Source organism: Apteryx mantelli, chromosome 4 (assembly GCF_036417845.1).
Source record: "Apteryx mantelli isolate bAptMan1 chromosome 4, bAptMan1.hap1, whole genome shotgun sequence".
Classification (NCBI taxonomy): domain Eukaryota; kingdom Metazoa; phylum Chordata; class Aves; order Apterygiformes; family Apterygidae; genus Apteryx; species Apteryx mantelli.
In genome coordinates, this window is record NC_089981.1 from 26,560,670 (window position 1) to 26,587,052 (window position 26,383).

A 26,383-nucleotide genomic window follows, 5' to 3' on the forward strand; every position below is an offset into this window, starting at 1 on the left:
TTGTGGATACCATTTAAACTTGTTTGTATTCTTTCCAGTGCCCAGGAAAATAAATAATTCCTTTTTCAGTATTTGAAATTTCCTCAACAATAGATTTAACTTTATGTAATCTTACTTATTTTATGAGCTATACTTACCCTCAGGTACTCATAGAATTCTATTGCCTGATGCTAGTTACACAGAAATGTAGGGGAAACTCTCAATCTATTGCAGGGGGAGCAGGCTCTAAAAATCTTCCTTTGTCTAAAATTTGCCATCACTTTCTATGCAGCATAAATTGCACTGTGCACAAAATGCAAGAGATGTTTCATTTAATATCACTGTTTATGTTAAAGATACAACACAATCTTTTAGTGACAACACATCTACTGTTCCATTCAACATTTATTTGGCATTGCAGGTGATCAGTTATTAATAACTTTTTGATAATGAGGGTTTTCCAATATGCTTCATGAAAAAGCAGCCATTGCTCTCATTTTGGTAGAGACCTTGTATGTGTATTAATCCTGTTCAGGAAAGTACTGATATTGGAAAGGGCTGCCATCTTGCAGATGGTTTGCTTAGCTTCTGTACATACCATGCAACTCTTGCCACCCTTCCTTGTGTAGAGGTCCCCTGACTTCTGTGGATTTTGTGATCCAGCTGAAAAAATTCTAGATCAGGGACGAGGTGTGTGCGCTACAGTCAGTCCTGTCATTGGTAATACCGCTGGGCAAGTTCTCATATTTCCTAACTACCTCAGGTATAACTGCCCTTCCCCTGCTTGTAAATAATTGAGATCTTTAGTTCAAGTGGTTACCATATATTCCTTCTCCGGGCTAGATAGCTGATGGATAATGGTACTCTTTAGTAGATATCAGGTGATGACAATTTTTGATTCTCACTTATTTCTAAAAATCTTATCAGCTTCTATTTTCACAGAAATCTAGGCTAAAAGGGATCAGGTGAGATTTTCTGTTCCATAGCTTCTGATCTGAAGAAAAATGAGTATTCTTAGAAACCTCTCTGACAGAAGTTTTGCCTGACCAGTCTTTAAAAACTGTTGATTCTCTGTGTAGTACCATCTTCAAATTTATCTTGGCATAAATCCAGCTAATTACTATTTGCCTTGAAATAGATGAACATGGAATGCAATTGATTAGCATGCATTAAAAAAAAAAGTTTTCATTTTGAAAGAATACAATAATGCTCTTAATCATTTCTGTACTAAGAAAATCCAGTTCCTTCAGTTGGATCCAATTCCCATTCTTTTAGATCACTGCTTTCCAAATATCTTGTTACTCTCCTGGATTTTTTTGTTTGGTATTCAAAAATTTTCTAATGCTGTGATCTAATTTTTTCTCAGATATTGAAGTTTGACTGTAACATCCCTAGGTGGTCGTTATCCCCTTTGAAAGAGATGTTTACCTATCTTCTGCAGTCTTAAAGATCAGAGAAATCTCCACATCATTTGCTTTGGCTAATTTCTCAAATACTCTCATATGAATATCAGCAGGTCCCATCAATTTGAATATATCTAACTTATCCAAATATTGTCATTTTTCTTCTCCTTATTCTGGTTTGTACTCCCCTTGACATAATTGTCCATATGAATTACAATTAGAAACAAACTCCTTTCTAAAGACTTGAGCACGAAATCATTAGCAATCAGCTTTTTGTAATCTCTTTTTTGCTTTCCTTACCCAGTAAGTAATGCTTTATCTTCCTTTGACTTGAATGTTTTTTCATAGATGCAACTCTTGTTATAAATAATTTTTGGACCTCAGACTTAAAAAAAAAAAAAAAATTCTGCATGACCGATCTATTCCTTTATAGTATTCTTTTATCCAAAGGTTTGTGTTTGGCTCTAGCTTTGCATGGCCTGTTTTTCATTTTTCAGGCTATTAAGGAGCCCTATTGATGTCACTAATATTTCTGTTCTGCACTGAGATACTGACCTGAGGTAATCAAGTAAAGATATTCCCTTTTTCCTTCATAATTCCTTTCAGAGAGACCCTTCCTGTAAGTGTCCTAATTTTGAAGTCTGCCATTTTTGTGGATGGACAAGGGAACCTATTATTTTTATTGTGCTATTTTTTCCTCTTTGGAATCAATAAGGCTATTATCTTGAGATGACTTTTTTCCCATGCTGTTTGAGAATTCAGCAGTGAAAGTTGTTTTCCCTAATTTGAATAAATAAATCATAGCTGTTCCGTAGTAGATTTCCTCCAGCATCTGAAATAATGCTGCATTTTGGAGAAACAGCATTAGAAATTTCCTGGAATAGGGATTTGCCGAACTTCTCCAAGACCTTTCATATTTCCACTTATTTCCTGATTAACATGCTCTTTCATCTGTAAGAATCACTGTTTTGATTTTTGATCTCTTGTCATTGCTGAATGGGAATCTCCCTGCATAATCTTGAAGAACAATTCAGTTGCACAACCTATATCTGAGCGTAATGAGTAAAAGAGTTGTGCAAACTGCTCTGAAATGGTCTTGCAAATCAATCTGTCTTGCTGTGAAACTTTTTGTTATTTTAATTCTCAGAGCTGGTAAATCATGCTAAAAGGCATACTACACATTTTGCAATATGGCTTATAAGCTTTCTTAACATAATAATTCAGATTCATTGTTTCTTAAATGCTCTGCCTCTGTCTGGGCTCTCACATAGGTTGTGCTTGCTCTTTAAGAAGTGTACAGGCCACAAAAAACTTAGGAAAAGTAATAATTAGAAGGCTTTTCTATGCATTGTAGCTCACTTCAGTTAAGTTTCTTCAGTTAAGTTTCCGAAATAGCAGCAGCTTGTGACCTCTGAGACCATTAAGTTCAAATATTCAATCCTTGGAAAAACAGGAAAATAGACCACTGGAGTACACAGCAGCCTCAAATCCAACTGTGATTCTATAACCTCCTAGACACTGGATCTAACTGTGGCTGATGGAAAACATATTTTAAGGGTTTTTTAGTTGGAAATTCTTATATAGTGTCTCTAGTATTAGTTCCAGATTCCTATTGTATGTTTTGGTGAAAAGTTAGAGCATATGAAGGGTTGAAAAAGTGCAGGGGAACATACAGACCTGAATGGAGCAGGGGGCTCCATTATTTCCACTAGTAAAAGTGTGTGTGGGGGGGGAAGCATGTGAGAAGATTTGGATGCTGGCAGTGACAGGGTGATCAATAAAGCTGAGCTGGGAGGAAAAGGGCTGAAAAGAAAGGAAAAGGATAAGGTGGGAAGGATGTTCATATTCAGTTGTTTGATTTTATTTTGGAAATAGCAAAGTGTAGATACAGATTTTGGCATACTTTAAAATATACCACTGCTTTCCCAAGGCAGAAGAAACTTACTAAAAGTCATCCAAAAAGTGTTTCCAGAGGATGTAGACAGAGCAAGTAACACTAGTGGTGCATTCATGCAGCTGTGGGGTTCGAACTTGCAGTATTCAGGGACCTCAGCATGTTTCCCTGAGTTACCCAGGTATGATGAAAGGAAACCTGGAAACTCTTTAGCTTTTAATAGAAGCATAATCTTGCTGAATATGCATATTTCACTCCCTTTTGCTGAGTTCCTGATGTTGTGGCCTGAATTTCCTAGCTTAACCCCAAATAACTACCTCTGCCCCAAGAGGGCAATGAATGATATGTCATAGAAAATAAACTATAGGTGACTGAGATCAGCCAGGGAGTACTGGAGCCAGAGTTTTGGCATCAGCTATATTCAGAAAAATCAGAAGAACCTGGTATTCTTATTAATGATGCTTAGGGACATTCTCACTCCAATGCTTTAATCAATCACAAACTTGCCTCCTGATGAGCCCAACAAAAAGTCAGCTTGTGGATTTTTATCAGTTTAGAATATTTTTCAACTTGACATTAAATGATCATAGTTTTAAAATAGAGCTCTGCTAGCTACTATAATAGAACATGGTTTTCGAATGTTGCGTATGTCTGAAACTAACAAGTAGATCTAATAATCTTCTAACGCTGCAGACTACAGGATGCATCAACTCAACATTTGGTCATATGACAAGTCATAAATTGAAACAGGGGAAGTTCCCACTTCATGTAAGGAAAAAAAAATTCACCACAAGGACAGTCAAGTACTGGAACAGATTGCTGAGAGAGGCTGTGCAGTCTCTGTCCTTGCAGGTTTTCAAGATCCACCTGGACAAAGCCCTGAGCAACCTGGTCTAAATCCAATGTTGACCTTGCAGGAGGGGAGAATAGATGACCTCCTGAGGTCCCTTACAGTCTGAATTGTTCTGTGTTTCTAAGATTGAACATTTTCCTTCATGTTAAGAAAAACCCTCCTTTTTTTATTTCATCCATATGAATATGGAGTGGTATTGAGCAACGTTATTATTAAAAAAAAAAAAAGCAAATGGTTAATTTCAGCTGGTCCCATATAAATACTCTTAAAGTACATATAACTGAACTTAAGGTAAATCAGTGGTTTCTTCATTCATACTCAAGGTGAAAGAAAAGCGGTTATTCAAGATACTATTATCAATAAGATAATTTAGTAATTCTCTGGGATGAAAATGGGTCTTTATTATGCAGACTAAAGAGATCAAATTGATATTGGGAAGTCACTGTCTTTTGTAGCAAAACTGAAAAGTATTTTTCCAAATTTTTTTGGAAAAAAAAAGATTTTATCTCATGTGCAACATATAGGTGGATTTAAAGCTGCATGGAGTTGTGAAAAGCATTTCCCAAAATTTTAAAAAGGCCCTTTTACCTGATGGAATGAGATTGATTATCCACTGTCTTTTGTATTGCAAGAGGAAAATCAAATGAAATCACCAGCTTGAAAACAAACAAAAGGAGGTGATTCTTCATACAAAGTGCAGGTAGATGAGCAGCTAGGAACGGCTTGCCACAGGCTGTTTTAGATGATAAATGTTATGTAGGCTGGATAGGTTCACAAAGGAGATATCCATTAGGAGTTATCAAATGCACAGAAACAACATCTTGCTCAAGAAGTGTCTGTGTTCATAGCTTCTGGAGGCAAATACTAGAGGCAGAGGAAGAAGGGAAGCAGGTGGGGAGATGGCTCTTAAACTCTCTTCTAGCTCTTGTTCTGTATTTGAGACAGAATGCTTGGCTAAGCAGATCTTTGGCTTGACCCAGTACAGCTACTATTAGGACCTGGGATCCGCAACACAATGTTTATTTAATTAATTTAGTACTCATTAGAAATACAGAAGCCTATCTTATCACAGTGGTCTAGTGGCCAAAATATGGCAGTTATAAGCTGACTTGAATGAGTTCGTGCAACTGACAGAGCATGAAAGGCTTGCTCCATGGCATCAAGGTAAATTAATCGCTCCAAAGCAGGAGACTGTTTTATCTCTTCTGCACAGATCTAAACATGCAATGACACTAAGCAATTTTTATTTGATTTACTTTATAATTGGATGAGAACAGAACTTATTGCAGGTACTTAGCACTGTGATAACTCACTTCTAATCATATTACCAGAATAATTCAAAATTGGTAGGGTTTCAAAGAAAAGCAGTGCAGAAGTTTTAGGTTTCAAAATTCTGACTTATGACAAAGAGCTGGAAGATAATTCTGCTCTTTAATGGAGGATAAACTAAAATGTGAATTATCAGAGGATGAAAATGTTAAGGAATAATTTATGATAGTGTAATATAAGAGGGAATTTAATCTGTAGTTGTTAAACAAGTGCAAAACTCTGTTGGACTTTCAAAAACTGAAGAAAATCACCAATTTCTTTGTCAAGCCCATGCTTTTTCATGTGCAACTGAAATCCAACCACTTTCCAACATTTATCCCACAACGTGTGCCACAAGAATGACCATTCTGGGTCTAGCACAGTATCATGCTCTCCAACAGTGGCCAAAAGGGGGAAAGGACTGACCCAGCCATTTCTTGATGCTCTGTGAGCAGGCTGTGTTGCCTGCAGCACCTATAGGAACTGCTGCCTCCAAACATGCTCGCTGGTGCGTGACCCCATGTTAGGGCATGACTGACACCTTCAGCACCTTAAACACCCCTGACTACAGCCAGGTGCATCTAGCATAGACTCTGTGGGCCACCAACCCACATGAGGTCATCCCAGTGCAGCATGTTCTCCTGTTGTCTGAAGTTCCTATGAAGTAGAGCAGAACAGAGTCCTCCTACCCCTTGGTGCTGCTCTTCTTGTGTACTTAGAAGAAAAATAGTGTGTATGTATTCTCTTCCCCCTACAGCAATTCTCTTGCCTCTTAATCCTTCCCTATTGCATGGGTTCTCCCTCTCCCCCACAGCTGTGCTCCCATTGCCCTCCTCCATTTTTCTTTACTCACCTGCCCCCAGTCAAGCCCATTTACCCTTCCCCACCCCTCTGTGCAGCCTGACTTTCCTCTATTTAACACTCTCTGTCCACCCCCTGAGCTTCCCCTGAAACATCCCCTCTTCCCAGCTTTCTGATCCTCATCTCTCCCCAGGAACAGTATGGCAAAAGAGCACACGGCCATGGTTGGGGCTCCACCACTGCTGCATTAGAGAGAAGCAGTTTAGAGTGCTCCACTCCGACCCTTCTCAGCCCTCCCCTTTCTGTTGATTATTGCTGCAGTTATTACTACTGCCAAGGCAATGCTGAGAGGCACGGGCTGGGACTCCTCACTCGGGACCCATCATTGCTCCACTGGCTGGCATAAAGGACCAGAGGAAGAAAGGTAAGAGCCCTGATCAGAAGGAGAGTAGCCCTGCCCCCTCCCCCCCCTTTTCCTATCTTCTCATCCACTCTGAGGATGTGTCTCCTCAGCTGCTAAAGTGCATTCCCAAGTGACTGCAGCTTTGCCTGGAGCACTTTCTATGTCCTTAGCTATAGACTCTCCATCCACCAGCACCAGGATTGGTAGGGATTTGAATGCCACAGACTGAATTGGGAGGAGTAAGGAGTAAGTTGGATTCATTAGCAGGCTTTTTCATGTTACTACTCCCTCTTTTTCTAGGTAATTTATGAATACAGAGATTGGCACAGGCCCTTGTAATACTTCACTGATAACAACTCTGCCTTGTGAGCTGACCCTTTAACTGTCTCTCTGCTATCTCTTAACCATGCAATGATCTTACCTCTCTTTCAAGGCTAATGAGAGGTCTTACTCTCCTTACCTTCCACCATTGATGGAAATACATCTCTGGCCATAATGGAAGTAAAACACTGTTACACCCATGCTTATCATCCATTTTGTCATGTTCTGGAGTGTTACATGAGTTGCTAGGAGTCAGACTGCAAGAACAGGAGATTCATCTGGACTCTTTATTTAGCAATAACTTGCTTTACGGATGTGTATCTTTCCTATCAGACCTTGGAGACAGGTCTTGTCCATACTGTACGCTTCTTGCTTTGGAGTTGGTGTTCGTCGCTCCTCTGGTGTTGTGCGACTTGCGCGTAAGCCCAGCAGGCCGGCCTGTGGTGTCACACAGCGCAGCCCCTTCAGAGTGGTAAGCTGCTAGGGGAATGTAAACCGGTGTCGCCTGACCGTGCTTCGCCGGAAACTTAATTCTCCCCGGCTTTCGCTGGAGACGCCGCGGCCCTGCTCCCTCTTCCCGCCCGGGCAGGGGCCGCGAGCCTGCACGCTGCCTCGGGGGCGCCGGCGAGGACTTTCTCCCCGCTCCGAGGCGGGAGCTCCCGCTCCCGGGCGCCGCCCTGCCGCGGGCCCCGGGACGGCTGAGGAGCTGCTGCCCGGTACGAGCGAGGCGGGAGGGAGGGAGGGGGCTCGCGGGGGACAAAGGCCGGCGCCGCCTCCCCCCCCCCCGGGGTCCCTGCGGCCGCTGCCCCTGGGAAGGCGCCGCTCTCGTCACGGCCCGGGGGGCGGCGTCGCCCCTCGCCCGCGCCGGGGCGCCGCGCCTCTGGCGGCCGGTGGCGGAGGCGGTGGCGCTGCCGAGCAGAGCCGGGCACTGGGCGCCGAGCGCCGGCCGCCTGCCTGCCCGCCCGCCCGCCCGCCCGCACCCCCTCCCCGGCCGCCGGGCTGCGCGCACGGCGAACATGGCGGCGGCGGTGGGGCGGGACACTCTACCTGAGCACTGGTCCTACGGCGTCTGCGGCGACGGCCGCGTCTTCTTCATCGAGTAAGGGCGGCGGGGCGGCGCGGAGGGCGCGGGGGAGCCGCCCGGCTGCCGGCCGCGCTCCCTGCTTCGCCTGCCGCTGCCCGGCCCCGCGCAGCCGCTAACAGGTGCATGTTTTCCGCTTCTCCCTCCTAGCGACCTGGCCCGCGCCACCACTTGGCTGCATCCGCGCACCGGGGAGCCCGTCAACTCCGGCCACATGATCCGCTCAGGTTGGTGTCCCGGGGGCGGCGGGGAGGCCACCCCCCCCCCGCCTCGCGCCGTTAACGGCTGCCCCTAGCCCGCTCCCGCCCCCCCCCCCCCCCCGCCTCGCGCCGCGCACCGTTAACGGCCGCTCTGGGGCCGCACCCCCCTCCCCCCCCCGCGGCCAGAGAGGCACCTCGAGGGCACGGGCGGAGTTCTCATCCCTTCTTTCCCTTCCTTTCTTTCTCTCTCTCTCTCTCTCTCGTTCTCTCTTTTCCCTCCGCTCCAGACCTGCCCCGAGGATGGGAGGAGGGGTTCTCGGAGGAGGGAGCCAGCTACTTTATCGAGTGAGTATTTTCCCGGCCTGGCGCGGCGGTTGGGTGGCGGGGGGCGTTGGCGGCGCGGCCGCCGCCGCCGGGGCTTTGCGCCACCCCTTCCCCCCCCGCGCTTAACCTGGCCTTTTCGCCGCTTTAATGATTAACGCTAGGGAAAGTGAAAATGATGTGCGTGCTTTCGGCGGCGGACGGGGAAAGTTGGCGGCTGGGCGCTGGGGTTGTGGTGGGATCGAGGGGAAACGCAGGCTCTCTGGATTGCTCCCCGCACCCCACCCCGCCTTGCTTTCTCAGGGGCAAGCAGCAGGTTTCCCCTGGGGGGAGGCTGGGTGCCCGCCCCCACCTTTGGTGTTTGAAGTGCGGTTTGTGGCAGGTGGAGCGTTGCTGCTGTGTTCGGGTAATGGTTGAAAGTGGCAGCTTGTTTTTGTATTAAACGGCAAGTGTTTGTGGATGCAGCACTGCGAAGTTTTGCAAGTCGACGGCGCTCAGCCTCTCATCCAAGAGGCAGGGCAGAATGGTTGAACTTGCTGTGCTTGTGCTGGTGGTGGCTGTGGTGTCTTCAGTGTAGTGTATCTTTTTCAGAGAGCAGTTAAAAACTTGAGATGTGCTGTCTGTTAAGGCTGTTTTTTTTTTCTATGAGATGCGATTATGTTGTAATAAAATACAATAATTGAGAGAGAGCTTCTTTCAAGATTAGCATAAGGCTTTTAGGAACATAAACAGGAACATTTTAGGAATGTAAGAATAAAAGTTCAATCAAATCAGTGAACTTCTGGGATGCTCTGGATATATAGTTACATGTCACTTATAAGGTCTCTCCAGATTTCCGAAGGAAGATGCACAGTATGATTTCCTGGAATTCATAATTACTAACATAAGGGGTTGCAAAGTACTCGGACCACCGCATTGTTTCAACACAGGGCTGGAAGGGACAACCTGGGTCATTAAGTGCAGTCCCCTATAACTGTTGGCAACTATGTGATAGATGTCTATTTTTGAAAAGCCTGCAGGGCACTCCCCAAAACTCTATGGCAAACTTGAAATTTATAGTAAAGATCTAACTACAGAACTACAATGTGCCAGGTAAAGAAGGGAGTGACTGAGGGTATTGTGAATATCTCCAAGAACAGGATGTTTGTTAAATAAAATTCTGGATGATCCCATAATGTGTATCAGGCCCTATCCTAAACAGGTGGAAAAAGCCCAAAAGTTCCTCTTTGACTGACCCAGAAAATTCCTTCCAGAGCCAGACTGGACAATTAGTTTGCCCTCAACTTGTGAACAGGAGATATCAGCTGGGCATTGAAGAGAAGCTGAATGCCATTTATGGCAGCCACTCTTTGACTGTGGCCAATCTCCGCTGCCTCAAAAATAAAAAAAAATCCTTCTGGTTCCACAGATAACTAGTAAAATCCTAAAATATGATATCTGTACACAATGTAATTGTAGTATAAACAAATGAGATCATTTCTGTAGATACAACACAAAATTATTCCTTCTTCATAGGAATATATCTGTTTGTTCTGTCCCTTCTAGCAGCTTACTACTGCAATTTTAAATCACTTTAGATTCCTTTTCCCTGCTGCTTTGTTTAGAAGACCATTTTTGTATCTTATTTGTCAGGTGATCAAAAAACTTCTAATGTCTGGCTCATTAAATTCAACTTGTGTCCAGTTTGTTGTCATTTGAACTTGGGTTAATAGTGTTAACTTAAATTGGAATTGGTACAGGAAATGAAATATGGAATAGATTGTGTATTTTATAGAGCAATCAGATAAACTTGGCCATCTTACTTACTCCAAACAAAACTTTGAGAGGGGCAATGGTATTTTTTGACATAAATCTGTTCAGCTGTACTGCTTCAGACCAAAGGTTCACCTGATAGGCATCCTCTTTTCATCGCTGCTGAAGAGGATAACCTATGGAACGCGGCATGTGGTGTTTCCTCTAGCGCTGTTCGAGCCTTTATATTTTCAGCTCGGAGGCTTCCTGAACCAGGTGGGGTTTCTCTGTTTTTCTTCCATGAACATGTTTAGCTCCCCTTGTGGTCATGCAAACTTCAGTATCTGCAGCATCTTTAGGCAGGGAGTTCATAGCTTGCTACTCACTTTTTCCATTCTATATTGCCTCCGCCTGATGAGTTCTCAGTTTGCAGAAAAGGTTATTGGTTCCTAAATGCATGATTTCACATGCTGTGCTATTAAATTCCATCTTCTAGCACTCTAGTTGCCCCAAACCATGAGCTCTTTTGTATAACGATCCAGTCCTCTTTGTACTGGTGATAGTTTCCAGTTTGGTGTCATGCACAGAAATTTCATGAGGGCATATGAAGTTCTTACTCCTTGGCTACTAATGAATTTATGAAATTGGATCAGTCAGCACACTGAGCTCTGTGGAATGCTGCTAGTAATATCTTTCTGTCATGATAATTTACAATTTTAATGTAACCTATTGCAATTTTCTCTATAGTCAATTCTTACATTACTTCTACTTTGAATAATTTTCTATAGGATGCTGTATCAAACTTTTTATTTAAATATATGTAGGCTAACTTTACTTATATAACTGATTTCTAGTACAGCAGTAATCAAAAGGTTAGACTAGTTGGATATGAGCTATCTTTGATAAAAAAAAAATTGTAATTTATTCTACATTCCATTTATTTCCATGTCTTTACTTCAGTACTCTAGGCTTGAAACATTGTACAGTAAAACAGACAAAGGTTTATAAGCTGGTCAAGCTTAATATTAAAACCAGATAAGCTTTTTTTCCTCCTTTCAGCTAAATGAGCCAGATTCTTTGTCCGATCTTTTTAAAAAGGGCTCTCTATCCGTTGATCATCCTGTAGTCCTTCTCTGCACCTCTTGCAATATGAGGTCATCTTTGTTGCATATGGGTAGACAGAATCATGCATGGAGATGAGCTTTTGTGAAACTCTTGAACAACCAAAGTGCTTTCTTGGCTCTAAAAACTTCTCGGCCTTCTGCATTTTAGCTTATTTGCATTTTTGGGAGGACACCCGCATGCACAGCACGTGAGAATGCTACCGGTTGACTGATAACATCAAGATCTTTCTTTTCCTCTGTTGCTTTAGCTGGTAAGACTGTAACTTATATTAGGAAGTCATGTGTGAAGCTGCATTCTAGTTCTTCCTGTTTGGGCACATCCAGTTCTTCCTGAATGATCCTCTCTGTATTGGTGATTCTTCTTCTTTTTTTTTTTTTTTTTTTGGTAGTGGCAAACTCTATTAGCGTAGTCCTATCTCTTATCTTAAAATCACTAATTAAAACAAATGACTAATTAAAACATTAAATAAATGACCCATAACTGATCTTTGCTGATTGCCATTTGGTAGTTTCAGCAAAATCTCACTTTTTCTTTTGCAGCTTATCTCCAACTTAAATAGCTTGTCCTAAATGGGAAAATGGGATTTTCATATGTTTTACTCTGTTTTTCCATATACATAACCTCAGCATCTTTGTTGCTCTGAATCAAATAAAGGCACAGCTTAATCAGCTTTACTCAATGTAGATACTGATTATTAATGACTACAATTTGATCGCCTTTGCTAGTCAACTATGAGACTTTTTTCATATATATGACTTATTTCCTCTTTCACTTTGAGTGACAAGGGTGTGTGCGAAAGAGCAATTTAATTTTTTAACCAAAGAATGGAGTATTCCATTTGCTTAGTATGCCCACTTTTGATCCATTTCAAGAGGACTATTGATTTAGGAGTGATTTTAGGACTAGATGTTTCTTTGCCTAGTAGTATCATAGCTCTTGAGTTTCCTGAGTGTGAGTGCTGAAGACAGCTTGAACTACTTTTTCTTCTTTTTTTGTTCTCTCTGATGTTTTTGAAGTATGTTCTATAGGTTGGGCAACTGCTTGTGTCGGAGGCATCAAAGAATGTTGTTGCTGAGCACACTTGTGGGGTTGAATGAAAACCTATAACTCTTGCTCAGATTTATTTCAGGTGGTTGACTTGCTGATGTGAAGTAAGTCTAGTTGGCAGAGCCTCTTGTTGGGAGGGAGATGTGACATGCAGGGAAAATAGTGACTGATGAAAAACAGTGCATGTATGCATTATAATTCAGGTTTTTATTTCAATTTGCTTGTTATCTTTCGCTGATCATCCGAACTCCTGGAGTTGGAAAGCATTGAAAATCTGGAGTATTTTTTGTTACCTTTTCATAGCTTTGAAAGATTGAGGTGTGTATTTATGTGGAAGGATCCATTCTTCCAGTGTTAGATATCTAGCTGTGACTCAGTGTTACAAAAAGTGTGCTGCAAGCTTCCGAGACTGTTTTAGAATGCTGCAATAATACTGCACATCTCAAAGATAATATTGAATTCAAACTGTAGCCTAAAATCAAGAACAAACAAGTGGAAATCAGCACTTAAATAGCTGAAGCTAACTCTGTGTTGATTTATTTCTGAAGTCAGTTGTTTCATTTGGAGCATGTCTGACTTGGACTCTTCCTCAGGTAAATCGGTGAAGAAGAAACAGAACTCTTAACCAAACGGCCATGATTTGTAGCAATAGCCTGTAACTGTTTGCAACTATTACTACTTAATACACCTTTTATTTAATCTTTCCAGTATGTAGAAGATATGCATGGCGCATGTTTCAAGTATTTGGAAATATTCTTGCTAAAAGAGTGAAGTACGCAAAAGTTGTGAATGCTAAACTGAAGGCTGCCTTTGTAATTTTAATTCGGCCATATCTAACACTTGTATTGAGATACCATGTTACTGAAAACTGTACAGGAGCTCAGATTCACCCGGTGTGGGCAATAGGTTATACCCAATTAATGGCTATTTAATCATAAAACCTTGAAGGGGAAAAGGCCATCTGGATTATTGAGTCCAGTCCTTTTGATTACCTGTGAGTATTGTTTTATAATCTCATTAACTAATTTAATCAAAATGTTTCTTAAGCCCTACAGAACTTCCTGCTTTTCCTGCTCCTATTAGAATGCTGAAGACTGCTTCTCTTTAGTGGTATTTTAGGTGGGCTAAAGCACATACTTTAGTATGTGTTGCAGAGCCTGGTCTATATACAATTTTGTTTCTTCCTTCTTGTGCTGTTTTCTGTGATGGTTATTGCTGTAGGAATAAAACATCTGGAGCACTCAACTACGATGAGTAAAGAGCGGTGATCCCCCTTATAATGAGATCTTCAATATAGATGATGTTCTTTGTGTTTTTGAACACACGTGCTTGAGATAAAAGGTCTCAGTGTTAGTATCTGTCTGTAAGTATACAAAATAATGTGAAATGCACCTGTGAATACCTGTGAAGAACAGACCTATGAAGTACTACACTCTCATTGCTGTGTGTAACCAGTTTGAGTTGTATGGAGTTCCTAAAATAGAATAAAAATTGTGTAGCTGTGACCACATAAACTCACCAACAAAAACTGAAGAAGTTGCACTGTCATTAGAGAATTTGAGGGTAGTCTCTGGCAAAATGAAAGAACTTTGTGTGCTGTAAAACTTTGTGGAGAATCTTTTAGGGGAGGAAACCTGGACTGGTTCCACAGCTGAAGGGTAAAGCTTCAGTTTGGATAAATCTTGAGACAGAATGTATGTGGCAGATAGAGGCATAGGTTATGATTTGTTACTAGAATTCAATCTAGAATCCTCATGAAGAGAGTAGATTTCATTGAGGTAATTTGTACTGACGGAAGAACAGATATAAAATTAAGAAGTAGCAGAAAAATGCTAGAATTAGATTTTATGTTGAAACGTAAGGGGAAAAATCTGTCCCATCCTGCAGTTTTGCTGAGATGATAGATGGTCTTTAGCGGCCTCTACTGGTTTATTAACAGGAAATTAGGCAGTGAGAGAAAAGATGGGGATGAATTTTTATTATTATTTTTAATTGTTAAGAAAGTGTTCTGTTAGGGAGGTGTGTGGGGGGAAGAACTATATACAAAAGTAAATTGCATTGCTTGTAAGAGTTTGTCTGCATCTTTCCTCTTGTCCCTTCTTCTCCAGCTCTGGACTTGATCATACAGCAAGTTTAATAAATCGTATTGTGTGGGATGGCAGACAGAACTGAGATGGGAATATTGGACTTGCTGGGTAGATATGGCAGTGATGTTTCTTTCAAGTTGGGAAACACTTAAATTTCCTCTTTTGATGATCATCAAAAAAGAGAGACCACTACTTAAAGAGTGGAGTAAATGCTGAAAGATTTGTATGCAGGCAGAGAGTTTGCAGAAAATTGCAGACAGCCGGGTATGTACTTTGTAGTTTAGCTCCCAGAAGAAGAAAAAAAGGTGCCTGCTTCCTGAGATACAGTGTGCCTCCTGGAAGGGCAGGTTTGGAACTGTGAACAAGGAAAATGCTGTGTGTGGTTTGATTCAGTGATGTATATGAAGAGGAACATTGTGTGCATTCCTTGGAGAAGAGGGGGAAAGTGTGTGAGAGGAGGTGCTGTTTTTTGTTTTGTTTCTAAAGCAAGGTTGCACCAAAAGGCACTTGGCTTGTTTGTCAATCCCTGTTTGTCCTTCTTCGAAAATACACACTTGTTGAAAAACTAAATATTGACTACCAGAGAAGCCAGCAAGGGTAACAAACACATTTAAAGCATAGTTTCCATTAACTTGAAATGTTGTTTTGAGTGCTGAGCACTTCTGAAAATCAGCTTCCAGAGTTTCAAGGTTCATCTGGGAAACAGAGGAACATTCTTTTGTTCCAGTCTGGGTTATGTGACTTGCTTATATTGTAGCTCACGAGCAAGGGAAAGATCCAGTTTCTAGAGCTGCCAACATCCACTTTGACTATGAGATAATTCTTTGAAATTCCCCATTTTGTTCATTGTATGTTCTGTAGTCTTTAACATAAAGCTGTCAGAAAAGCTTCAACCATTCAGCCGCATTCCTGAAGTAGACTCTACGTTTGTGTTCACTGAATGTGTGTGTGTAAATATGTGCGTGTGTTTTGGGGAGCTGCATATTTCAGTGAGGGTTTTAATATTTCTGAAAGTCTCTCTAAAATGTAAAGATTAAAAATAAATACAATTGTATAGGTATAGATATAATCTTAAAAAGTTTTGATAATCTTGTGTTAGATTTCAGACTACTCTTCGAAGTGTGTGTAATATCTAGGACACCATATCAGATTAGGAAATAGATCATTTTCAACACTTACAATTTTGTTTTGTTGTTTACTCAGTAAGTATCAAAAAAGAGACAATTACATTTGGGACAATAGAATCTTTATATTAATACTACATGTTTTGTTGAAGAACATTGTTTTAAGCTCTTGGTAGCCATTGTATTATCTAGCAACTGGACCTAATCAAAAGGATTACTCATGCAGACAAATCTATTATGCAAGATGTTTTTGTATTTTATCATGGAGAAAAAAAAGTACATTTTCCAAATGAATCTTGCAATATTAAACAATCTTAGTGTGTACTTCGGTGAAAATAGAAGCATATGCTTTGAAGTACATGGGTCCAGTTTTTTTTCCCTGGTTATATGTTCTGCACTTTTCTATCTTTCCGTTTGCTACAAATGGATTATACTAAAAATGAGTTTTTACCTCACTACTGATAAAAGTTTACCATTATCTCCAAATATTACATTTCATTGGTACAGATGAAGTGTACTGTTTTAGCATTACAGTGCTGCATCCCTGTGAGCACTAACTTTAATAACGTAATGTCACATTTGTTTAACATCACTATCCACTATGACTGTACGCTATAATTTACTGTTAAATCTAATTTATTTTGTTTGTGCTCCTAGACTTTTTTTATGATGTAGCAAACATGCTAGTTGCTGCACAACAAAAAACATTGACCTTGGTGTGGATGATGGAAAAGGATGGGGCTAAAACATCATGTTACTTGTAGTTTTAGTTGCAGCATTTATGACACGCAGTTTTACAAAATCTGCTCTGGGATTTTGTTCTCAGAAGCAGAACTCTTAATTTATAAGCAGATTTGTAACTTTAAAAAAGTTAAAATCCAAAAAGAATCTGGTTAAGCTCCCAACCCTTCTCTTTTTGATTGTCTGCCATGTAGTACTTGGCAAGCATATCACTGACTTGTCTGGACAGGTACGAAAGCTTGATACCAATACACAGTAGGTATGTGTTTTTCTGCCTGAAGTGTTCTCTATCTAAATCCTTGTTTTCCTCGTTGTTTACCTGTATCTTTAAAGGCTTTGTCCTTAGCTTGAAAAAAAAAAAGCCCAAAACATCAGAACTTTTGAAATGAGTTTTGGATGTGCTGGTGAAATGAAGTGCTTGAGTAGTCCCGAATTTTATTTTATTTTTGCAGTGTTCTGTCAAGCAAAGACTCTTATTTTCATTTACTTTCTAGAGGCCAAATATCCTGAATTAGGGACAGAGTGCTGAGCATTTGGTAAATGCATGTTCATTTTGAACCTTGTTGTTTCTAATTGGTGAAAAGGTAATTCTTCAGGAGCACTGTGTAGACTGAGATAATCAAATATGACTAAGCAGCAAAGCAGGCTGTTAATTTTCTACTTTATTTCATCTGAAAAAAAGTAAAGTTATTGGCCTCTTGCAATCTGCATATTTGTTTCAAAATGTCATAGTTGCACATTCTTCAAACTAGAAAAATACTTAAGCAGAAACTTTTATGTTTACTAGTTTTTTTTTTCCCAGTTATTTCTGTCCTTTGTCTAGGTGGAAAGAAGACTAACTTGGATTAACTTACAATATTGGTGTTAATAATATGATGGAGAACAATGAAAAAGTAGAAATGCACTATTTGTTTGTCAGGGTAAATCAGAGGTTTTTGGGTTTTGGGGGGGGATAATAGGTGTCTTTTTAAGCTGACTTCTAGGTGTGTTTTAGATGTGTGGTCTGCAGGTTTAACCTCTTAATGCTCGAGTTCAAGGCATACTTTGGATCAAAGGGAAAGAAGTTGTCATTCTCCTAATACCTAGAACAATAAATCTGTTACATGTATTTCATCAGAATGTTTAAACATATCTGGAGGCAGAACAATTCTAACTGGTAAAGCAGCATTAATATTTTTTAAAAATATTTTCCTGAAGATCAGGAGCCGTAACATTAGCTGTTTGCATGGGGAGAAAGGACTGGCAAAATCTAAATGGATACAGAGGTGGTGTTTTTGGTTCAAAACCATGTCCAATTGTCAGAGTTAAATTAAAATTAAATTATGAAAAGTTTTCTGCAAAATGGTGAAACCCGCTTTTCTTAGATGACTGTTATCAGTCACTTGATATTTATTGTTACCATCTCAAGATATCAGCCCTTCTAAACGTTATGTTTTGTTTTTGTTTTTTGCTGGTGCTGCATACAGCTGTGAATATACTATATAGATAGCAGGTTTTCTGTGAAGAAGAGCTGATCAGCTTAAGACAGCAAATGAGATATCAGGCTTGTGTACTGTCCGTTTTTGTATCTCTTAGGCAAATGTTTGTTTATATTTTTAGAGATTCAATTGCCAACATGCCTTTTTTTTTAATGTGAAGTTGTTGCTTTTTTTCCAGCTAAGGCAGTGATCTTGTTAAATGGTTTGGGAAAATATCTTTATTTCCTTCCTTACAAATCATAGACAGATGCTGTTCTTAAAATTCTACTTTTGTGTTTTACTTTTTAGCACAGAAATACTTGCTACCTGAAACTCTTTTTCAGATGGTGATAAAACTTATTCCTTTGATGTAGTATATGCTTATCACGGCCAAATATTCAGTTTTGAATAGTCTGACCTCTTTTCTTTTGCTCTTCCAGTTAGCTATAGTGAGTTGCAGTTTAAGTTCTTTGATAAAAATAATGACCAATGGCTTATTTTAATCTGTTTCATAGTCAGTCGTTACATGAAATTCTTTTAGTAAGCAGGTTACAAGTATTGAATTAGACTTTGATACACTCATTTATTGGTTTGAATCCTTACAGTTAGAATGTGAAGTGATAAATCTTGAACTTTATCAAGGTTAATATCAGTGTAACATACTTTTTGATGTCACTGCCTGAGTTTTTCTTGCTATTAACTTTTTTGAGAAAGTGGACACAAATCTCCAACCAAAACCTCTATAAAAGAGGGTTGCGTTTCCACACCCTTGGAGAATATTGAAATGTGTAAGGAAACACTAAAACAACTGCGACTGGAGGTGGAAAAACTGAATCTGAGAAAGAAGTAAAACAGCACTCATTTTTATGACTTCTAGTGTATTTTCATCTGCTGCATGTTCTTCAGCGTGTCGTTGTTGGGCATGAAATTGAGGTTTTACATAGGGATTTTTATTGCAGTTGAAGGAGAAAAAAAAAATCACAGGTAGAAACATAAATTGCAGTTACTGCTGAAGTAAACGTTACTGACCCAGAACATCCAGTGTCTAGATTAAACTTAAGGTATGGAAATATATGATTAAGGTATTCAAACATCTTTGATAATACCCTATATTATTGTTATGCAGTAACTGTAAAATTGATGCAGAGTAGCCCTTGCCTACAGATTTACAAATAATATTTAATTTTAGATTCTAGTAGTTTTCCTTCCACATACTGAGCGATGTGAAATGCTGCCACAATATTAGTGTTTCTGTGAGGTGATCCAGAGAATTTCAATAGAAACGTCTTCAGGGTTTGGTATGAAATTTAAATAACTCTAGTACATGGTTGTTGGATTTCTGCAAGGAGACTTGCAGTCACTTACGTATGCTGACTTCAGTAAGCAAAATGGGAGCTGAGCTGTGCATTTCCCTTGGGAGGCTGCAGAGTCGGACAGCAGCTGAGCTGCAGCTGCGGTGTCTGAACCAAGGATTCCCAGAGGGCTCGCAGTGCTCACTGCGTGTTAGTGCTGCGAACCTGTCGGCCCAGGGGCAGGATGTGCTATGTGGCAGGCCCAGCAGCTAGTCCGTGGCTGCTGGCCCTTGTGCTGGGCTGGCAGAATCTGCTGTAATGCTGCCAGTTTTAATAATAATAAAATAAGCATGCCCCAAGCATTTGAAGTTTGAGAAAGCACTGTTTAAACTGAATTTGCCTTGAACAGGTTACCAAAAGAGAGGGAAAGATGGGAAGTATTTGAAGATGTAGATTAGTGAATTGATAGTCTTTTGATATTGACTTTTGGATATGTCCCTATATTCACAAATTATAAAAAGCTGAAGCATTTTGAACAGACAGCAGTGTGAACCTGAAAAGGCTTGCGAAGTCAGATTAAGCATTGCCTGAAATGTTTTAAAAAGAAGTAGCTGCAGGTTATATTTTGAAGTAATATAGCTACAAGAATTTTCAGGTTGTCGATGTATAAAAGAGAATTTTGTTTGTGTGGGCAGATGAGAAGACTTAAAAACTTACATTTATGCTATCCTACAGCTATTTTTTGAGTGGTTTCTGTCACTATGATGAGGTAAACTGTATAAAGGCCTATTACATTTTTGCTTGGGAATAGAACAAAAAAGTGTATTTTTTTATAGATATGGCCTGCTAGTGAATATTATCTTTGTTTCCTTTAACAGGAAAATTTCAAATGGCTTATTTCTGATGAATTGTTGAGATTTACTTGATTAGAAACATGATAAGAAGTTATATCAACAAACTTAATAAGCTGATAATTCCAAACTACATAATGCCAGTGTAGTCTATTTGAGAATAAACTTTTTGACATCAACATTTTATGTTTTCACCATAATGTTAATGATAAATTAACTTTTTTCCTTTCATCTTGTCTTAGAAATCCTATTAATAAAGTAACAAGTTTTCTAATTGTGATCAGGTCTGCATAATGGTTTTTGGGTGAAACTGAGTTGGAGAAACATGCCAAGAATGCTGTTCTTGGTGAATATCAGCATTTCATAAAATGCATAGGTGAAAATATATTAAAAAAAAAGAGTATGATTATGTTTGATCAATTTAATAAAGTTATTAATCAAGTGTTCTGTGGCAAGGTTTCTTGGTTCTGCATGAGTATAGAAATCTGAGAGCCTGACCTCTGCAAATACATTAAAAATTAGACTTTTATTGTATTATTCATTTCTGTGTTTTATTCATTCAGCTCAGCAGCTTCCATGCCAATTAACTTGACATTCCATTTATTTTGGCTGCTGAAGTTTGTACAGAGAATGCTAAATTGCAGCGTAATACTTGTCTACTGGGGAGGTGACTAGAAATACGAAGAAGGTATGAATTCAGAGTGCTATAGTCTGTGAAGAGTGCCCAAGTGAAGAATTAGAGTGGACTAGTAGCATTAGGAAAGCCCTTATGTCTTCAGCTGATTTGAAGTTGATGTGCTTGTTCCTGCGTAGTGTTGTGGCTTTATATAGGCTGAGCTCTAGTTCCAAAACTATGAAATGTTTAGCAAACATCCAGACCTACCATGTAGAAATTAGTTTGTTTAAAACCAAAACAACCTTCCTGGAAGCTTTTAACTATTTTGGAGGTAGATAAAACCAATTTCTACCTAATAATCAAAGAAGTTACTTTTTTTCCAGGAAAGTGGGGTCAGTAAAAGTTAGTATTAGTTGGAACTGCTGTGTTCATAAACAAAATGACTTCTATGTGTGAAATTTACCCTGTTTCACAGTTGAAATAGTTTTGATTACTTGTAGTGGTTTGTGTAATGTTTTGGGTTTTTTTTTTTTGAATTTGAAGAATTTGAATGAATTTGAAGAAATTCTTCAATGGCTATTTCATGCTGCAGCAGTGTTTCCATTAAATGAATGTTTGGTGATCTGGAGTGGAGGTCACAAAACAACTCAAACTGTGGCAGCAAATATGTGGATTGCACTTTAATTTCACTTCTGAAGTGAGCTAAAATAAAATGTCTTTCTTTTTTTGTATATGATAGAAATGGATTTTTTAATTTCATGATCATTGATTTAAATAGGAAGTCTTCGTTTTATTTTCTATTTTCAAGCTGGTTTTAATCTAGAATGTTGCAAATTTGTTCTTTCCTAGCTGGTCATGAATTGAAAAAGAAGAATGAGCTTAAGTACTTTCCTCGTAGTTTTTGACAATTTACGACATAGCTGTTAGCTGAATAAGAAGAGAAAATATTTTCCTCTGTGCTTGCCCAGAAGCTAAAGCATTAAACAAGCTTTTGAAATTAACTCTTGTACCTCTGAACTACTTTAACTTGTCCATGACATATGATGATATTAAAATGTGGCACTTCCAATGTGGTAGGAAAGATTTGTGCAATAAGGTAATATTGAAATAACAACATATGCATATGTTTTGAAAAACTACTACGGCCTCACATCAAGGTCTTCTGACTTACCATCTTCATAGAGCAACATCAAAAATGCTACTTATTGAGACAAAAGGCTTTGAGGAAGTCTTTCTGTATTGGGTATTAATGCTAAGAAAAAAAATTATATTAAATATCTGAAAGCTTTGGAAAACAGTAGGAGCAGTTCTAATACAAGTCTCAAAATTTATGCCATTTCAGCTGTTAAAAAGGGCAGTCAGAGCTTGCCAGTAAACATTTAGCTTATAAATGTGTGCCTGTTTTTGATTTTTTTGGCATGGACCTTTACCACTGATTGGGGTAAAAACTCTGTCTCTTTCTACTTAGCTCTCACTGGATATTCAAATAGACTAGGGTAGCTCTTACAGTGGAACTTTTAATGTTTTTAAGCTGGTTAATAATGCAAATGGATACATAGTGCTCAACAGATTACGTACAAACTTCTTACTGTAATTGTTAGACATGAAATACCACAGGAGGGGAATGTCCTTTAAAACTTGCTACCTCTAGCTTGATATTTTTTCCCCAAAGATGTTGAAAATAGTTCTTACAGGCCAGGAAAAACATCTGTGTATTTAGGTAATGCATCTTTGGAAATAAACCTAAAACTATAGAAAACCAGTTGTTGGACTACAATATGATGTTCTATTGTGGAAAGCAAGTGCTTGCATACAAATGCTTGGAAAAAATGCAGACCAAACTGCTCAAACGCTGCTGCTTAGGATGCACCTATATATTAAAAAAAGTCAATGTTTCCTATAAACATAGGACTCTCCTTAGGTTTCTTGCTAAAGAAGCTTATCTTAAATGTTACTGCTAGCTTTTTCCATGTGACTTGCATACCTCTATAATGTGTTGTCTTAATTACTCGGAGTAGCCGCAAACAACAAAGGGACCTATAGTAGATGGCTGAATACTTGGCGTTTTTACAGAACTGGTACTGCAGATGATGTAGACAATGTTATTGATGGGAAAATATTCCTACTTTGTCAAGAGCACTGTGAGGTACAAATGTGAGATACCTGTGGCCAGCAAAATTTATTTAGACGTGCACACACTGATGTGAAATTCGGAATGACAGACCTTCTTTAGCATTTAACTGCTCAAAGCTTCTGAGGAGTTATTTCCTGTAGGGCCTGAGAAACAGCCTGCTCTGCCTGAAGGTGTGAGCCGCTGCTCTGGAGGGGAGACTTGCTGAGTCAAGATGGGTGGGTACCGTGAATTGAGAATTTCCACCTAGGAACAAATGAAGAAAGGGCAGGCTAAGAGTGCTGCAGACGTCCTGAGACAGTGCTCAGGTTTGTGATCTAGGCTAAGTTATGGAGAGAGTAATTTTTGTTATAATATGCCTGAGGAAGGCTGGTTTGAGATGAAGCCTTGCAAGGCTGCGTCTGGACGGGTTGGTGACTTCTCTATCCCAGTCTTAGGTGTGGCTTAACAGCTATTCTAAGGTATTAACGAAAAATGATTTCTTTTTCTCTTCTTGCCCAACCCATCCTGCTCCTTCTGTGGGTGTGTACACACATGTATTCTTTTTCTGATATTCTGCAGGCAGTGGGAGAGGATTAGAGATGACTGTATAAAAGATGTTGGCTTTGATCGGTTGGGATCTCGACCAGATACCTAGTTTTGTGTATCTTCCTGTGGGTTGGTTTCAGTCAGTGTCTGATTGCTCGCTTTTCCTTTTAGGTAGCAAGATGGTGAAGTAGAGAATAGGCACATCCTAGCATAAGTCTGGAAAGGAACGTTGATTTATCTGGTTCAAAAGGGATGGAAACTTGATTGATCTTGGAAAGAAAAGGGTTGTTTTGTTGGACTGTTATGCCTAGAAGAATGTAGCTTAATGACACTTGATTCTTTTCTCTTAGGGAATCCTTACTGGAAATGCTGCATGAGCAGAGTGATTGATCAGAAATACCCCAAATCCTACTAGTTTTCAGTGTTGTCATGCTGCACTGGTAAACTGTTTTGTCGTTCTGTGTAGTTCCTGAATTGTCTGAGTAAATTTGCACCATGGTTAATGGGGTTTTGTCCCAAGGAATCAACTTGTATGTTCAGTGGCCATGATGTGTTTGTTTCCCTGACCATTGCAGAGAAATGTTTTGTTGCATTTGTGCATTCCGTCATCAGTGGGGCCTCTGAATACTACAAAAATAAAAAATAATAAATCCACTGAACATTGCATGCAGCTGACTCTTCCCAGGGAAACTTATGCCTCAGCTAAATACAAAGCAATTTTTGAGTGCTCAATGACATTTCTCAAAAAAAAATTTTTTTAATTTTCATCTGTGCTGTCACTGATGAAGTGATAAGTGATTTCAGTAAAGCTTAAGTGATAGTTTTAGTTAAAAAGAATTGTTTTTATAACATCTTTTATTTTTAATTTCTCATATAATTTGAAACTTTAATTGAAAACTTTGCAGATACCTTTTTATAAACCAAACATGGAAGGTTTCTGTCTCAGATGAGAAAGTTTCAGATATTCAAGTCACTGAAGTGTTTTAATTGTTATGTTCTAAGGTTGTCTAAATATTGCAATTGAAATTTTGGTTTTGGTTGAGGGCTTAGAATAGGTTCTGAAAACTTTTTTTCTTTCTTTTTACACTGATGTAAAAGTATTGATTGGATAACTTGTGGAATAAAAAGTTTTTTTTCTCTCAGACATAACACTTTCAAACTTGCCTTTTCAGTCATTTGTTCTGCTGAGCAGTGCTGTTTATGTCATAACTAACGCTACGTGTGTTTGTAATGTGCAAGTATTAATGAAATACCATATTCTTGGCTGTTGTAGATTGATTGGCTGCTGAAATACGGTATTCCTGTGCTTACCAACAACTGTTTCCTACTTCAACAGTGTTTTGAACAGAGTAACACCTTTCACATAGACTGTTTATGTAGGAGCAAGACTATGGAAACAAGCTGTTAGTGGCTATCCTCATGAATAATCTGGCATACTGCCCAGTAATTTGAATTGCCATCGGTTGGGAAAATGCAGCCAGGAGTGATCTGTTGAAGAATGTGCTCTTAACTGTGCTGTATTGTAGATGCAAGATGGGAGATTCCCCCCCCCTCGCTGGGTGCTGGGATTTCCATGCCTGTTGAAATTTGGCCTCAGTTGAAAGGCTTTCTTAGTGTTTTTGGTTTACTTGCAAATGAACTGCTACATTAGTGTCATTTTTGCAGACTAAGATAAAAAACAGCAAAATAAAACCTGTGTGAAAGAGGCTGCTTTCAAATAAAGGAATTGAAGCCTCCACAGACACCTCTACTATAGAAAAATATGTAGTGTGCTAGCTTTGCTTCATGGGAAAACCAATCTTCTGTGCAAGTTCAAGCATTCATTCAAATAGTTTTGTTTGTTATACTCTTTCCTGTCTCTTATTTTAGTTTGAAAGTAAAAATAAGCCTGTAGAAATACATTTTTGTTTTTAAGTATTTTAGTTGAATACAAAAATTGAGGACAAAGTCTGCAGGGTTCTGCTGTGCCACAAGGGGGCATTTTTGGTGCCAACTCTGCAAACTGTTCAGTAAAGGAGGAAACGTGCTTTTGAATCTTTCACTTTGGATGAATTCATCTTGAAAATAAAATAGAAATGATGCTTTTATATTCCTTTGTTTCATAACTAAGAATAACTTAGAGATATTATAGTTTTCCCAGTTAACATGGAATAGATGAATAAGATTTTTATAATTACATAAAGCCTAAGAATTCAAAATAAAACAAAATTGTCGGATTCATAATTTTGTGCCTGGTTAAGTTAAATTAAATGATCTGTTGACTTGGTATCAATTACAAAGAATAAAGTTGGACATTGAGGAAAATATGATGCTAGGCCTGTTTCCTTTTTAGGTTGAGTAATTTTTAATAATGTGGTTCAATGTGAAAGATTGTGGTTATAAAAACAGTGTATCCTTTTGTTTTATACGGAATACAAGACTAATAAAACTAGAGGAAGTGCAACTGGAAGTACTGTAAATACTAGCGTAAGATAGCCTTATGCTAACATTTCTAGCATTTGCATTTTATCACTGAAGATGAGTGATAATATTGTAAATGGCGAAATAGTTGGACTTGTGTACTGTGTGTAATGAGTTTGACTTCCCGTTGAGTTCAGAGATGCCTACCTTTTGTAGTGGAATGGGCCGCAGTTTCTTACAGAAAGCCCTGGAGAGCTGCCTGTGGTTCTTCCTTGTGTGCGTGGATATGTATGCCATTGCTCCATCATGTGACTGGGACATGCGTGCACCTGTTACATGTGAGGGCATATACTCTTAACCACACGGAGGCATCCTCTGGCATGCACTCTTGTCAGGTGAGAGGACACATTAATGCACTTCAGTTGTTTGTCCTGACTCCCAAAGTTGTCAAGTGGTAAGGGGGCTTTCCTCTGATGAGAGAGATGCAGAAGCAGAATGCCAGAAGAGTTCTTCCAACTTGAAATACCTGTGTTTTTGAGTATCCCCCAGGAAATGTGGCAGTAAGGAACAGCATATTAACCAGATGAATTGTTCTGGCATGTTGAATTTCTTATGCCAGCTTGACTAATCTTCAGGGGCTTTATGATCTCACTGAACACAGAACGTAATTGTAGTAGGACTTGGTTTGT

General features: G+C 39.4%; 1 protein-coding gene across 1 annotated transcript in view; it reads left to right on the top strand.

Annotated features, from left to right (window-relative positions):
• The first annotated feature begins 7,978 nt into the window (after positions 1 to 7,978).
• PLEKHA7 (pleckstrin homology domain containing A7) overlaps positions 7,979 to 26,383 on the top strand; it is a 158,385-nt gene continuing 139,980 nt past the window's right edge. The window contains exons 1-3 of the mRNA XM_067296067.1: positions 7,979 to 8,061; positions 8,194 to 8,270; positions 8,531 to 8,588. Coding sequence (XP_067152168.1) covers positions 7,979 to 8,061; positions 8,194 to 8,270; positions 8,531 to 8,588 — 218 coding nt within the window. The remainder of the gene's footprint in view (positions 8,062 to 8,193; positions 8,271 to 8,530; positions 8,589 to 26,383) is intronic.